This window comes from Carassius gibelio, chromosome B21 (genome assembly GCF_023724105.1).
Source record: "Carassius gibelio isolate Cgi1373 ecotype wild population from Czech Republic chromosome B21, carGib1.2-hapl.c, whole genome shotgun sequence".
Lineage (NCBI taxonomy): Eukaryota > Metazoa > Chordata > Actinopteri > Cypriniformes > Cyprinidae > Carassius > Carassius gibelio.
The window spans coordinates 14741088-14756820 of NC_068416.1; the positions used below are offsets into that span (position 1 = coordinate 14741088).

At 38.1% G+C, this 15733-nt stretch overlaps 1 protein-coding gene across 1 annotated transcript in view; it reads right to left on the reverse strand.

Annotated features, from left to right (window-relative positions):
* Positions 1-4196: 4196 nt before the first annotated feature.
* LOC127985552 (pyruvate carboxylase, mitochondrial) overlaps positions 4197-15733 on the reverse strand; it is a 126341-nt gene continuing 114804 nt past the window's right edge. Inside the window, exons 17-21 of the mRNA XM_052587604.1 lie at positions 12582-12826; positions 9534-9713; positions 7906-8154; positions 7581-7721; positions 4197-6479 (exon numbers count right to left, since the gene is read on the reverse strand). Coding sequence (XP_052443564.1) covers positions 6228-6479; positions 7581-7721; positions 7906-8154; positions 9534-9713; positions 12582-12826 — 1067 coding nt within the window. The 3' untranslated portion in view covers positions 4197-6227. The remainder of the gene's footprint in view (positions 6480-7580; positions 7722-7905; positions 8155-9533; positions 9714-12581; positions 12827-15733) is intronic.

Below are 15733 nucleotides of genomic sequence, written 5' to 3' on the forward strand. Positions count from 1 at the left end.
GTACAATCACATTGGCAAGAGAGACTGAATTTAACTGGGCTGGTGCAGGAAGCACACTGACTTTTGTGCCCTTTGTGATAATAAATGTACTGATGATGTCCTCTTCAAGATCTTGAGAAATAATTTGGTCGACAAAGGAGCTGATCTGCTTCAGTGGTTTTGAAATGCTCTTTATGGCCAAAAGTGTCCAGTGAGTCTGCACCTGGAGCTCTGTGGCCTTAGTGATTTCAACAGCAGGAGATCCTTTAATGATCATTTTATTAAACATTGCGATGAAAGTAAAGTTGTGACATACAAATGAGTGCAAAGGATTATTGAAAAAGAGAAGAAAAGAAAAAGTAGGACAGGGAATTGCTTCTGTGTGCATTCTTTTTTGATTGGATTATAAAAACATTCCATTCCAGGTATGGTATTTGGATACATTTTTTTTTAAATATAAATAAATAAATTATACATGGATGAATTGTTCATAGCCAGATATATAACATGCATTTAGATAAAAAATTACAGAGAATAGAATGAATATAGGGTGAATTTTAATATTAAATAATGTAATAATATGATTTAAACATTCATTAAGATACAGATATACAGTGAATAGAGTCGTTTAGGATGATAGGGTGAATGTTAATGCTGATTTTTATAAAATAACTAATACATTTTTTTTTTTTATTTATTGTTATATTATATTGTTATTATTATTATTTTTATATGAAGTGGCAGGGTGTAAACAGACAAGCAGAAAAGATTGGATTTTCACCAGAGAATCCAGATGTGACATTTAGATTAAAAATTCAGGGTTAAAAAACGTATTTCTTTAGCTAAATTAATTATTAATAAACATATATGAATTAACTGTTCATAGAAATCAAACATGCATTTAGGAAATAGAATAAATGTTATGTTGAATATGGTGAACTTTCATTTCATGCTGACTATAACTATATAAAAAAAACTTAAATAATATTAATTTAAAATGTATTTTAATGTAATAGTACTAAATAAATATTGCATTTAAAAAAAAATACATTGTTAATGTTGACATTTAATAAAATGTAATAATATTTATTAAATATTGTTCCAATGCAAACTATTCTTCCTCTCTCAAATCTTTCACAAACCCCCTTCTACAACAACCGTCCGGGTGTCCCCTGGGGGTCCCAGCCAGGGCCCTGATCTAGTGCAAACCCTAACCCTGTTGTTGATGGCTCTGCTTGTAGTATATCATGATCCGCCTTCCTGAAATAAACCTTGAATCTGAAGCACAAGGAACTGCAGAGCAATCAAACACCTTTTACCCAATCTCTGCAGATAACTCCCACTTGTGTGCTGCAGATCCCGGGTGAGGTGGCATTAATGGGCAAGGGGTGACCTTTTCCAATCAGACTGCCATTATACTCTCATCACAGTGAGAGCATCTCTTTCATAAGGCAGTATAAACAAGACTCACAAATTGGACAGTACACTCACCAGGAAAATTAAGCAAATGGCTGCATATTGAAGCCACTCAAATGAAGCCAATTAGGCATTTGCACTCCATTGAGTAAAGGCAGCTTTCCTCTCCCCCCTGCCTTAACTTGACAGAAATGTGCCCACGGTTTAATCCAATGAGAAGGCTTCAGTCTTTCCACAAGCCTTCCAATCAAATAAGCACTAGAATAGAATCGTAAACTTAATGATCACCCTGCAAAGACTCCTTCTATTGAACTTATCTAGAATCATGAACTAACAGATTTGGACTTACCGGTCGACTGGGAGAGAGTGTGGTCTAATCTAACTTCAACTTCTAAAAACTTGGCTTATCATCATATTCATTTCAAAGTCATTTATAGAGCATACATAACTCCTTACAAGAGGTTTAAAATGAAACCGCAATCAACCTATAACTGATATATCTGTAACCCTGTATCATCAGGTACTTTTCTCCATGTTTTGGGAATGGCCATAAAAGTTTTTTGTGTGTGTGTGTGTGTGTGTAAAATTATTGATGTGTCTGTTGCTTCCCCTTTCCTGTTTTGTTTGTTTGAATTGATGTTGTTTTGTTGAAATGAAAATGATTAAAAAAAAAGTTGATCACAAAAAAATCTAATAAAATAAACACCAGAATAGTCAAGCATGTAATGATGACAAGGCACAACTCCAAATGAACATGAGAAGTGGCCTGGGTTTACAGATTCAGGCATGGGATAGCGGGACCTAGTCGAGGCCTGGTCTCAAACAGCTTGTTTGACTCCCAACGGTACAAAGAGCTACAGGCCTACCAGCACAGGGATAGACGAGTGCCCCCAAGGATGAGAGGAAACAACCTGAATCTCACTTCAACACGCGCGCAGACTTCCTTAATCACTTTGCTCTCAGCTCCAACACACACTGACTCAGATAAGAGAGACAGCTGCGTGAGGGACAGACAGAGACCGTGAGACGTGTCCAGAGAGCTGCGAGGCAGTGTCAGATCTTCAGGCGGGGGATTCATTTCCAGGGGAGCAGCCGTTATCTCACTGATGGATTTTGAAGAACTCCCAGAAAAGCACCAAGTTCGTGATAAAACAGAAGCAGTGTCCGAATTCTCTAACTTAACTTTCTTTTCACAACTTACCTTTTGATCACTGATGAACTTCAAACTTTTTCTAAGAGTTTCATTTTGCTTAGTCAGTGTGTGAAGAGAAAAAAATTTGCCTATATAAAAAAGTAATGCTAAACTGAAAGCTTTTCAGCCGATCGGTTGCAAATTTGACAGCTTTTGGAAAATCAATTTTGGAAAAACGCCTAATTCATATTCATGAGCCACAATGACATAGGGCCTGTTCCCATACTCACACCTGCAACCTTTGCACCTGACCTCTTGTCTACTTATATGATGTATTGCCTGTATTTGGTATAAGAATACCAAAATATGAGACAGGGAAGTATGACCAATCAGATGACCTGCAAAAAAAGGGCTTTTGGACAGTAGCATTCCAGGACATCTCCAGTATTGACTGGGGCTTATTTGAGTCTCATTGATGTATGCAAGAGGGACGTGTAGGATAAACCAAAGGCCAGAATTACATAGAGCCTATGAATATTTAGTGACACTGTGGTATTAAAGAGTGGTAGGACTAGACTGTGAATATTCATATCTAATTCATCACTGTACTTACAGCCAGGTGCAGACAAGGGTTGCAGTGCCTTCCCCTGAATACACGATAACCTTTTTAAACAGAGCTCTAACAGCCGGAAGGAACGTGGAATAATCTGCGGGCCTTCAGGGTTATAGTGATAAAAGACTAGGGAAAAATGAGAGAGAAAGAGAGAAACAGAATGAGAGAGAGAGGGAAAAAAAAGAGATGAAAGCTGGGCAATGAAAATAGGATTGTGGGATCGACGGACACGGCGAAGAACATCGATTCATACATCCGCTGATAAGACTGCCAAAGTGACGGAATAACCGCAAGATAACACAAGTTAAACTCTCTGATCCCAAAGAGGAGCTAATCCACTGTTTTTACAAGGACATATGCCATATTCACACCTACAGTTGGGTCATTCAAATGAAAAAAACGGGACTCTTCCTCCAATTAAACACCCTCACTGTCAACATGAGATCCATCAGATACGAGACTGACCAACATAAAAACAAACCCTGCAGAGCTTCATCCATAGTACAATATATATCAATCCATCAGCTGAGCGAATCAACTCACCCCACACTTGCTGCCAGAATAGAATGAGCATATGGATGCACAGGGGAGCTTCATCCATCACTCCTACATTATCGCACCATCCTATACCCCGTTTCGCCACAAGCGCAACAATATGGAGCCATCAGTCAGCAGTATGGTTGGCAGGCTGACTATCCCCAATCATAAGCATCTAAGAAGCTAATCAAGTTAATTATTCACATGATGGATCAAATATTATACCATCTCTTCAATTATACAGACCGTTTCTCCCAGCCACATGTAGCAGTCAGACGGAGGATCAATAAGCAGTGTTTATTGGAGGCATGTGCGAGATCATGCGATCACGATATTGATTTGAATGGAACCCACTCAAACAGTGACCCATAAAAGCATAATGTCTAGCTATTTTTACATTGTGCTTTGCATATTCACAGGAACATTGATTACTTCTAAGAATGGATCGAATCACCATGTGCTTAATTATTGATTTATATGCACAAAATGCTCAAATAAAATCAAACCGGACACAGTAGATAGTTGTTATCCTCTTTTTATTTGAATATAGATATATATATTTTATTTTTCTCTAACATTTTCAATTCTAAAATATCACATACAAGGGTATGATCAATTAGTTTTTGCATATGTTATGTTTCTCATCATCAAAACAGATCAAAAGAGAGGAACTTCACAGAAAAACAGACATTCAAATGGAAAGATAACGAATGCTATTAAAGGCATCAGATCTGAAATGTCAGGCAGATTAGTTCCAATTCCCTTCAAAACATTCCCAATTACAAACACAGTGACATAATCTATGCACGGAAATATTTACCCTGTAAAAAGTTTGAATGAGCAATGTGTCAAGTACCCATGCATCAGCAATGTACGATGCTATATTAAGCCGCATGACCCATTTAACAACAACTTTGATAAATACTGCATTGTTGTATTGGCGGCATGAAACAAAGCCAAGCGTCAACCACTTCTAGACTCAAAAACTCTTACAGAATCGCAGAGAGGGTCTCTGTGCTGTCAGAGCCGATAACATCGAACGGTTCTCCAGAGATTTTGCCAGTGGCCCATATAGAAATGTCCAAAAGCCAACGGGAAGCTTCCCATTCCCAACAAATCTTAGGTTTGTTCCTGTCACAATAAACTCCTTTGTGCTTTGCTCGTGTAAACTGAGATGTATTTGTCAAATAACAGGAGGAACAATCTCAAAAATGACTCTGGTGATGAGATGGACATTTGTGCTCTAAAATATACATTAGCTCAATTTTAATGGAAACATCCATTTGAAGGGACAATCATCACATTTATGGGCCTGTACGGTTCACACGGTTAAAACGACACGCTCTAGTCTCCACCTTGGGATGTTATGATAAACAGATTAGAATATATCCACATTGCAGGTTATTGGTCCTCATGAAGAATTGGTCTACTTAGAGTCAAGACTGTTAAAACCATTTCAGACGCACCCCAGTGGACCTCTTTTGCCGCAACAGTCATGCGTCTCGTAGATTTCAGGCTGAGTGCTTTCAATAACTTGAACGCCACTGAATAAAACCTCTCATTATCTGTTACAAATTATATCAATCGTGTTCAACAAGGGAAATTAGACAAAGCTGGAGAATAAAGCCATCACTACAGCAACCATGGGAATGTAACAGGACAGTGAAATAAATTCATATTAATAGAGGAATTGGAACACAAGCCCCATATGCGTCTTGGGAAAAGGACGTTCCCCCAAAAGCTTGTGTTCCAACTCAATGTGCCCCAAAGCTGCTGCAGAGTCTATAAGTGCTCTTGAATATAGAGTCATCGATCCTCAATGGGGCTCACTTCAGCTCAAACCACCTGGGGAACTATCCTCCACCTTTACAAGATTCACAGCTCAAGTGTAGGACTCAGGAGACGAGGTCGGTCCCATTCTTGCACTTATTTTCCCAGTAACAAAGCAGGCCGGGCCATTGGTCAGAACACAACACTGGATGTGTGTGACACGGCTATTTGTCTTGAAATAAATGGATTTTCGCTTGGTAATTCAAGTAAGGTACTCTGTGCCCTTAAGACTTTTATATGTAAGGGAAGAATTGAGGATTTCTTTCCAGTTATAGGTCATTGAGTTTATGCAAACGATCACGATCAAAGTAATGAAAAATCTGTGTGCAATATTTAACATGATTAGGAATGCATCTAATTAAGTCTATTTCTGTCATTAGTTTATTGCTTATACTGTCAGTGTAAATCTTTTAGTTTTTACTACATTCATTAATATTAAAGACGTTTCTTTGAACACTAGCTCATATCCTCATCACGCATACATTTAAAAGTGACTGAGGATCACAAAAGCAGATATGACACTAAAGGCAAAGGATTCAAGCTTGAGAGTAAAAATATTTTCAGATTCATCCGTTATTCGAGATGCTGCTCAACCTCCCTCCTCTAATGCATGCTACTTCTGAAAGGTGTTAGACACTAGAGTGAATGTGTGTGTGTTTAGCCTTGCAGGGACTGGCAGTGGTGATGTGTTATGCTCCCTGCTGTTGGCCTTCATGATATCTATTCTGTGATCTCCAGAATAAGATCGTCTCCTTCCAGAGTGCTGTCGGCGGTCACGTAGATCTTGGCCACGGTGCCGGAGAGCGGCGAGTTCACCACCGTCTCCATCTTCATGGCGCTGAGGACGCAGAGCGGTTGTCCTTTCTCCACCTGCTGGCCCTGCTTCACTTTCACCTCCACCACCTTACCAGGCATAGGAGCGCCAATCTGTCCACGAACGTCCTTCAGGGCTTTAGGGTGGAAATGCATCTCCTACAAAAACAGGAATGTTTTTGACTTTAAAAAGATTTCATTTAAGTCGGCAGGGACATTGGTTTCATTTACACATTGCATTTATATAACCAACTATTCTCAGAAAATAGATTTGTTTAAATCTAATAAATAAGATCATGTTCATGTGTTCTGGTATATATGTTTTATGAGGACACACTTTATTTATTTTAATGTATTCTTAAGTGCATGTACAATTTATCTTTTTAATATGTGTGTGTCTACTAATATATATATATATATATATATATATATATATATATATATATATATATATATATATATATATATATATATATATATACACACACGCATATATACACATGCATATATACACAAACACTCACACACACACTCATTTATGTTTACATTTATATACACACACAATTAAAAACATAAATTGAGTTGATTTTAAAATGAAAATAAATCATTTATAATACAAATTGGTTTAGCATGTATTTAGGAACCTTACATTTAATTGCTGAAATAAAAATTATAACTGAAACTGAAATAAAAATAATAACTAACATAACTGCGCTGCAAAAACCATAAAAAAAAAAACCTACAATATATTTTCCAAATTGGTTTCAAAACATACAAAACAAAAAACATGTCCGCAAAGTAATTATTTTTATACATGGTGTATAAGAAAACTCTAAAACATATTAGACTACACTACACTATGCTGTGAAATGTAAAACATACATAAAGAATGAAGGCTACACATTAAATATTTATTCACAAATATCAGTTAGCAAGTTAACTGTGGCAGCCTAGCAACCTAAAACAAGCTAAATAAACTGAAACCAGAAAGGGCATGGGAAATCAAACTAAATAGAAAAAAGAAATAAAAACTAAATGTAAAAAATCTAAACTATAATAACCTACAACTAAAAACCTATAACACTAATTGGTTGTTTCATGAGGTAGTAAAATCTATACGGCATGACAAAAGTGCTTGATATGGCTCATAAAATCAAAACTGTATGAGTTTTATTTACATAATTGACTTCTTGTCACTCTCAAGAAGTTGGTACAAAACTTTGCAACATTTCACAAAATAGAAAAAAGACAGAAACGCACCTTCATGGCCACAGTGTCTTTGACCAGAACCGATCTCAGCTGACCATTGAGCTCGAAGAAAACCTCTCTCTGACCAGCTTTATTAATGTCTCCTAGAGCCAGAGCCTTGATATGAAGCGTCTTGCCTCGCTCTAGCTCCACCTGAGACGAGAAGCAGAGACATGAGGAGAGGAAATAAGGAACTTATGGCTGGAATGTAGAAATGACACTTCTAATCATGGATGACAGGAAGATTTATGGCACAGTAACAGCAAATAAAAATCTGACGCTACTTCCGTTTAATAACTGGAAATGTTTTATTCCTTAAAAAAAGAAAACCTTTTACCTCAAACTCTTCAGCAATCTTGGGTCCATCCAGGAAGAGTCTAGTGTCCAGACAGTCCACTGGCCCAAAGGTTCTGGTGAATTCTTTGAACTCCTGGAACACTTTGGGGTACATAGATGCAGAAATCACATCCTCCGGGGTTATTTCATCACCGTGAGCTTCTCGCAGCTGCTTCTCCAAGGCCTGGAAATCCATGGGGGGCAGGGTGGCTCCAGGACGTCCTTCCACACGGGGAAGGGACTTCAAAACCTGTGCCACAAACAAGTGATCATGAGAACCTGAGAAAAGAGCAGGTGCTTGAACATACAAAACGTATATTTCCTCGCTGTATTTCCAAGCTGCTCGTAAGAAGATGATGTAGAGCGTTCACAATCCCCCTGAGCCCCACACTGAATCCGAGAATATTTATAACCGATCATTACCAGGAGCGGGATTAATCGCTTCATTTAAATGAATTTAAGAGGCTGAAGAATCAAGTGCGAGAAGCGAAGAATTAAACTCGGAATGACGAAATGTACATTTTGATTCGGCAAAACAAAGACAGACAGCAGACCTAAATAAAACTCTTTTTATGCAAAGCAAACAAAAGCCTGCATAATGACAAAGAATATTAATGTTACAAAACAGATGGGGAAAAACAATAAGGCCACGTTGCTCAAATATGTTTGTTATCTAAATTACATGCAAAGCAGATGGCCTACTAACTCTGAAAGAGACATTGTAAATAAATTAGCTGCATACTCGCACGCGCAGAAAAGCTTTAAGGCAGGCATTGTTCATTTCTGATGCGAGACACATTTGTCAGGGAAACGGCTAATCTTGCACAGGAAAGGCTGCTGGGTAATTGGGGCGTTCGAGACAAAAGGAATGACATGGTTTTGCCTTGCGTATCTCTGACAAGCACAACACAGTGTTAATGCACTCTAGAGACTGTAGGGAAACCCTCTCAAGACAGACTTCACTGCCATCGACCGAATCTCTTCAGCGAGAGAGCTGAAGCTTATTTTGCTCACCGCAGAGATATTCAATAACTTGTGTTTATGCAATACTGTATCAAACAGGTTCTTCTCCTCTTTCTGATCTTAGCTCAAGCTGCGCAGAGACTTACACTCAAGTTCAACTTTAGTCATTTAAATAATCAATTCTAAACCGTTCTCTGACCCTTTCATTTTCAAGCCAACCTCATACAAGACAGTTATTCCCATATTTTTAACCTCGGGGCAGTATTATAGAAACTTTCTATCTTCATTTCTGACTAAAGATTTGGAAAAGTTCTATTTCCTAAGTTAAATCACTATAGTTATTAAACAGAAAGGATATGAATCTGACTTTGAACATGCACCGTTTTCTCTGACACTGCGACAGATCATGCTCTGTGGCACCAGAAATTCAACATATAACATAATAATAAAAGCCAAAATATTACTTCACTTTCATGCAATGCTGCAAACCTGTAGCTGTAAAGTTAATTGCTTGTAATTCAGTTACATCAGTCTTTATATGCTACCAGGGTTATTATAGTTAACGAAAACTTCCACCTATTCATTTATATAGTCATTTTCTTGTTCAGTAACTACTAAAATAACTAAAACTGAAATAATATTAAAATAATAATTAAAAGGTCGTACCTTTGATCTGAAGGGCTCCGGGAAGCCTCCGTGAGGGATGCCGATGTGTCCTTGCAGGAACTCCACCACGGAGAGGGGGAAAGACAACTCGTCCGCTCTCTCCTCCACCTCTGCCCGAGTCAGAGAGTTCTGCACCATGAACTGCGCCAGATCGCCCACAATCTTAGAGGAGGGTGTCACCTGAAGGAAGGGGAAGAGAGGAGAAGGACAGATAAGTGAGAAAGGAAAGACATGCTTGCTTAGGCCTCCATCGCTACATACGCTCTCTGCCGGGCTTATCTGCCCTCGGGCCGTCCGGCCAATCTGAACTAGGAATAAAAGAGGAAACAGAGTGCAGTGGCAAACAGAAACACGGCTTAGGGAGAAGATAACATTCGTCATGAGGACAAAAGGGAAAAAGAACTGGAGACAGAGAGAACGGAGAGGCGCTAATGAAACCCAGCGCTAATGTGTTGTATGTTAAGCAGCGTGCAGCTCGGCCTCCGATATTGACAATATTAACAGCGAGGGGACTCCGGGAACAGAAAGCCGACTATCTTCGATCATTTAATTAAGCCCAGGGAAATGAAAAGCAGCAAGGCGAGACCAAACTCTCACAGACACCTTTGATTGGAGGAGATCAGTCAGAGCCTCTCTGAAACACAACAGATAAGCTTTGCTTAGAGCTCTTCCCAGTTGATCTGTCTCTGGGCCATAGGAGACTGGGACAGGATTATTTATTCGCTCCTTTCTCCCCCTCTTTTTTTTGCCATGTTATTTTGTATTCAATTTCATCTGGAGATTGAGATGGCTTCAACGGAATAAGAGGGATGAGGAGGTGGAAGGAGAAAAGATAGAGAGGAGAGCAGGCAATTAAATCTGCGATTCAGAGAGGAGCTCTCGGGTCCATGGTGCTCACGATCTTGTGAGCGTGAGCCGATTTCAAGAGTGAGGGTGAGACCCTTCTGAGCGCAGGGGGTGATAATTAAGCCCTTTTTAACCAGGGAGAATGTTGCATATGAATGATTTAAACGATGGCGCTCATGGTGGTCACGTGATGCGATTACAGAGTATGAACAATCTCAAACGTTCAATTCATTGATGGAAAAACGGGGGAAAACAGCACTTGAGTCTAAAGCAGAACACATAACGCATATCTGCTAATCTCAAATGATTGGCATTCAACTTTGAATGCAATGAAGGGGTGAAATCTGATTTAAATCTGTGAAAAGACTGGTTATGGCCTGGAAATCTTAAAAATGATCTGGAGTTCACATTTTACGGGAAGTAAAGAATATGAAATTGGATTTTAAGTCAACAGAGCCAGATTGAATACTGCTTAACCACTTATCTCCACTATCCAGTATATGGCTGAATAAGCACATCATATTTGTAATCAAAACATATTCCAAAGCAGTTAATATTCTAAATATAGTTATTCCTAGAATTTGTTTACATTTTATGAATAGAACTTAATTTAAATACAAATGACTGTGTATCTAAACCTTCTAATAGTAAAATAGCAGCAGTTCATATCAGATACTTGTGGGAAGTTTACTTGGCATGACATAACACTGTAGTGACAGCAGTCTAAACCCAAAAGCAGAATTATTTTATAATTATCATACAAGCTTCTTTTATGAGCTCATATTTTGTAGTAAGTCTACATGAAATATAAGAGGACAGATTGAATAAAAAATGCTAAATATAAAGAATATCACATATAAATCTATTTCATGGACATGAAGATCTTTAGAATTACCTCTCAGAAGTATAACTTAAATGTTATATTTATCTTTAGTATCCTAGATACTAAAGGCTTGAGTGGATTTTATGCTGATAATTATATCTTATGATAGATTTCTCAGAAGAATTACCATTTTTAAAAGCTATAAGGCGGTCTCTTCAGACATGGCTTTTATTATTTGAAAAACTGGAGTGTTTTGAAGCGATTACATGCCAGGAATAAATGTTTCAAGTGAACTAGTTTCCGAAAAAATAAGGTACAAAATTGCTAAATTATAGGAAAACAACAGCAAAATCCTCTGATACAAAAATATATCTTTTATCTATCTTTTATGTGTCTAAGTGGTAGCAGGATGTTTTTAAAAACCAAACTGACCAACAAAGTCTGAATAAATGATGTGAACCAGACGATGATGTGCAAATTGGTGTTTTCCACTTCGCTTTTGACCAAAATAACTCCAATTATAACACAATACTTTTTTAAGAACCAAGGTGGGAAATGGACACGAGTGACAATATAAGGAATGACTCAGAAAACGTGAGCATTTACTGCATCACGACTCAGTCTTCAAGCGTGTGAAACATAACATCTGAGGAAAAGACATCGACCTAATTAACTAAAAGGTGTGATGTCTTTGGTTCCACATAAAGACTAGAGGAATGTAAATGCCTGTGGTTTCAGAGAGACTGAAGATCTGGATTAATAGACGCAGTAACAGACATGAAGGGTTAAAGGGGTTTATCATAACACTGCACATTAATACACCGTGTACAACTGCATTAATATTTTCTATTTGAGTCATCATGTCTAAAACCCTCTAAGTATTATGACATTTCATAAGAAATGAGCTGACCTGATTTCTTGTCTGAGAATCACTGAATAGTGTAAAAGTGACGGCACACTTTTCAGTAACCTTGGTTCTGGAAGCATTAATTTTCTCCAAAAGGATTTATTTGAAAGAATTCTATGCAAAACCAGGATTACAAGAACATAGCCAATTTTGATTTAAAGTAAAAACGTTTACAATGTATATTCATTATAAAAAATTCAGATGATGAATGAATGTACACAGTATACAGTGTAAGAAGACACAACATATTCACAATGCTTCATAGGAGTCAGTATTTGCCACCTTTTTTTTTGCTGTAATATTTTTTTGCTTCTAATTAATTAAACCAGATTTATGGATGTAGTTTGTTACAAATGGGACAACGGGACTGTTAGGTGAAACCCTGTTTACTAGAGCTCAAATATCTAAAAATAGGTTTGAATATGTAAATAAAGAAAATGTGATCTCCCAAAACACAGGGGTAATTACTCACTTTGATGAGGTCACCGAGCAGCTTGTTGGCTTCCGCGTAGGCTTTCTTCACCTCCTTAAACTTGTTCCCCAGCCCCATACTGTGCGCTTGAAAGTGGAGATTGGTGTACTGGCCGCCTGGGATCTCGTTCTCGTAGACATCAGAATTCCCAGACTTCATGGTGGCAGTACAGTCAAACGGAGCATAAAGGCCTCGGGTCACCTCCCAATACTCACTGTAGTCAAAGACCTTCTCGAGAGAGATGCCTGAGAAAGAGAAAGAAAGACAGGAGGAGAGATCATTAGTCTACTAAGAGGAATACGCAATCGGAGAACAAGTAGCACAACAAATGACTATCTGACATTAATATTTAATCAAAAATAATGGACGTCCTCGTCTCTTTAACAGACGGCACCAGCTAATCAGGCATTCTTCCAAAGCTTTTAATCAGTCATCGAAAGCTCGGCACACAGGGGCCTGTATGCGGTAGAAGCAGGGAATTGGTGGCGGAGCATAGATTGCTTCCTGCCACTCACGGCTTCATCATTTACCAGCAGCAGTCAGTCAATTAATCAATCAACGAGGCGCGCCACTTGCAACAGAGTTCACATGCTCATTTGGCTCCCTCATCTTCACTAATTGCCCAACGCTTTGATCACAATAGTTTTCCAGTGCAAAAGATAACACACGAACAAATACGCTCGAACGTGTGTGCGCACAACTGGAGAATGACTGCGGAAATCACAATAACGCTTTCATAAAACAAGCTTGCATGCATTTCTCTTCTCCTACTCGCTGCCACCCTGACTACAGGCTATTAGGCGCTATTGATGTTACGGTGTAAAAGCGTTGTGTCCTGCTCGCCCCGTGCAGACCAATCTATCAGCACATGTCAGTCAGTCCAGGCATTGATCTCTGGCCACACGGCCTTTATCGTGATGAACTGGCTTGAAGAGAAGAGAGAAAGACAGATACTTTAGGAAGCAGAGGGACCTGCGCAGGACAACGAGAGATTGATAGAGGGAGCAAGAAAGGCTGATTAAAAAAATGACAAGGTTAGTGAGAAAGTTGAAGGAGAAACTGGAAGATGACAGGATGTTATATCTATCCATCTGTCCATCCATCCATCCATCTAAAGGGACTGATAAGTGGTCTGACAGACAGACTTGGTATTTCTCATTTAACAACAAATCCTCACTCGCATCTTTTGTCATCATTCATTAATTTATTCATCATTTTAATTCTGTATTTATTGTGGAAATACATCTTAAATAGGGAACCAGATGATATTTTAGTTGTCAATATGACAACATTTATGTATTATCTTGTGTTTTACAAATTCATTAAATGATGGAAAAGGACAGACGGATGGATGGAAAGAGAAAATCATGAATGGATGGAAGGCTGAACAATTAATTCATGGATGAAAGAATGAAAGGATAGAAAAATTCATGGATGATGGAAAGAAAATCTCATGGATGGATGGATGTATAGATGGAAAGTAAAATGCATGGATTGAAAAGCAAAAATCGATGGATGGATGAAATGAAAAATTGATGGATGGAAATAGAGAAAATCGTGAATGGATGGAAGAATATAAAAATGTATGGATGTTGGAAAGAAAAAATTAATGGATGGAAAAGTTCATGGATGGATGGATAGATGGAAAGAAAAATTCATGGATGGATGGATGGATGGATGGATATATGGTAAGAAAAATGAATGCATGGATGAAACAAAAAATTAATGGATGGAAGGATTTAAGGATAGAAAAATCCAACGATGATGGAAAGAAAAATAAATGATTGATGGATAAGGGTATCAAAAATTCATGGATGGATGGATAGACAGAAAAATTTGTGGACGATGGAAAGAGAAATTCACGAATGATGGATGGAATAGAAAATTCATAGATGGATAGATTATGAAAAGAAGAACTGAAAAGAGGAAGGCTAGAGCAATACAGAAAGAATGAACGATACAACAATACAAAGAATAAAAAACTATCCAAAAAATTATACATAGATCAACAGAAAGAAAGAAAGTGCAATGAACTAGATTTGTAACAAAATAGCTGTGTTGGGAAATTTTTTTTTTACCACTTTACATAAGTGACAAAGAGTGACTGCAGGTTGTCATAGCACTCAGCAGGTCTTGTTTTTTATCAGCTGTGCATGAGAATCAACACATACTGTAACATGATGCTTGCTGTGTAAAGGTGTCTGTACAGTTATATAGAGATAAATAATGAGGAGGAGAGAACAAATGGAATTTTGGGGGAATATCAATACAGCGCTGCCTTGCGAGTACTGTAATAAGAATCGAGCGTTTGTCAGCGCTGTCTCTTTCTCTTCACATCAACACATACAGCAGCTTGTTTCAAAAAGCTGTAAACAGGTGATTAATACTGGATGATGCATATGGCGCCAAAACCGTGAACAGAGACAGAGAATGCAATAACACGGCCACAGAGCCTCCAAACAATTCAATTACCTATGCAACACCTCCAGGAGCTAAAACCAAAGAAACACGGGGCAGTGAGATTGAGGGGGGTACGGCTGAATCTTTTGGGAATAAAACAAACTGAATCAACAAAAGCGTGAACACCTCCTCTGATGCGTCGCGTGCTGCCAAAGACACACACCCACACTATGTGGAGCTCCAGAGGAGGAGGTGGAATCTATACATAAAGGATAGACTTTCATAGAAACCACAACCAGGGCTTTCCGGTTTGTGAGCGCCACAGCTCACGTCTCCTTGTTTTATTAATGTAATGTTTGGTGGCTTAATAAGAAAGTCTAAGATGCAAATTATATTAGCTTACACTGCCTATATATTAATAACAGTATAACTGAGAGCTAATGTAAAGGCTAGTTCACATTCTCCAAGCAAATAAAATGAGTGTTGTTTATACATTACTTTATATGGCATTAGAATGCAAGGTGGTTGATGGCCAATATAAAGCCATTATATACACTGTAAATTTTCATTTAATACAAGAATTTAAAGTTTGTTGCTTGTGTAGATCCAGTGAGAGTTGGCTCTGGTAAAGCTGGTGAAATTCAAAATTCATTGTTTTAAATGACAAATGCACACCAACAGTATATGGGAAAATACTATAGCGTTTGCATTTCTTTTACTAATAATAGAAAGGAAAGTGCTGCAATACATTT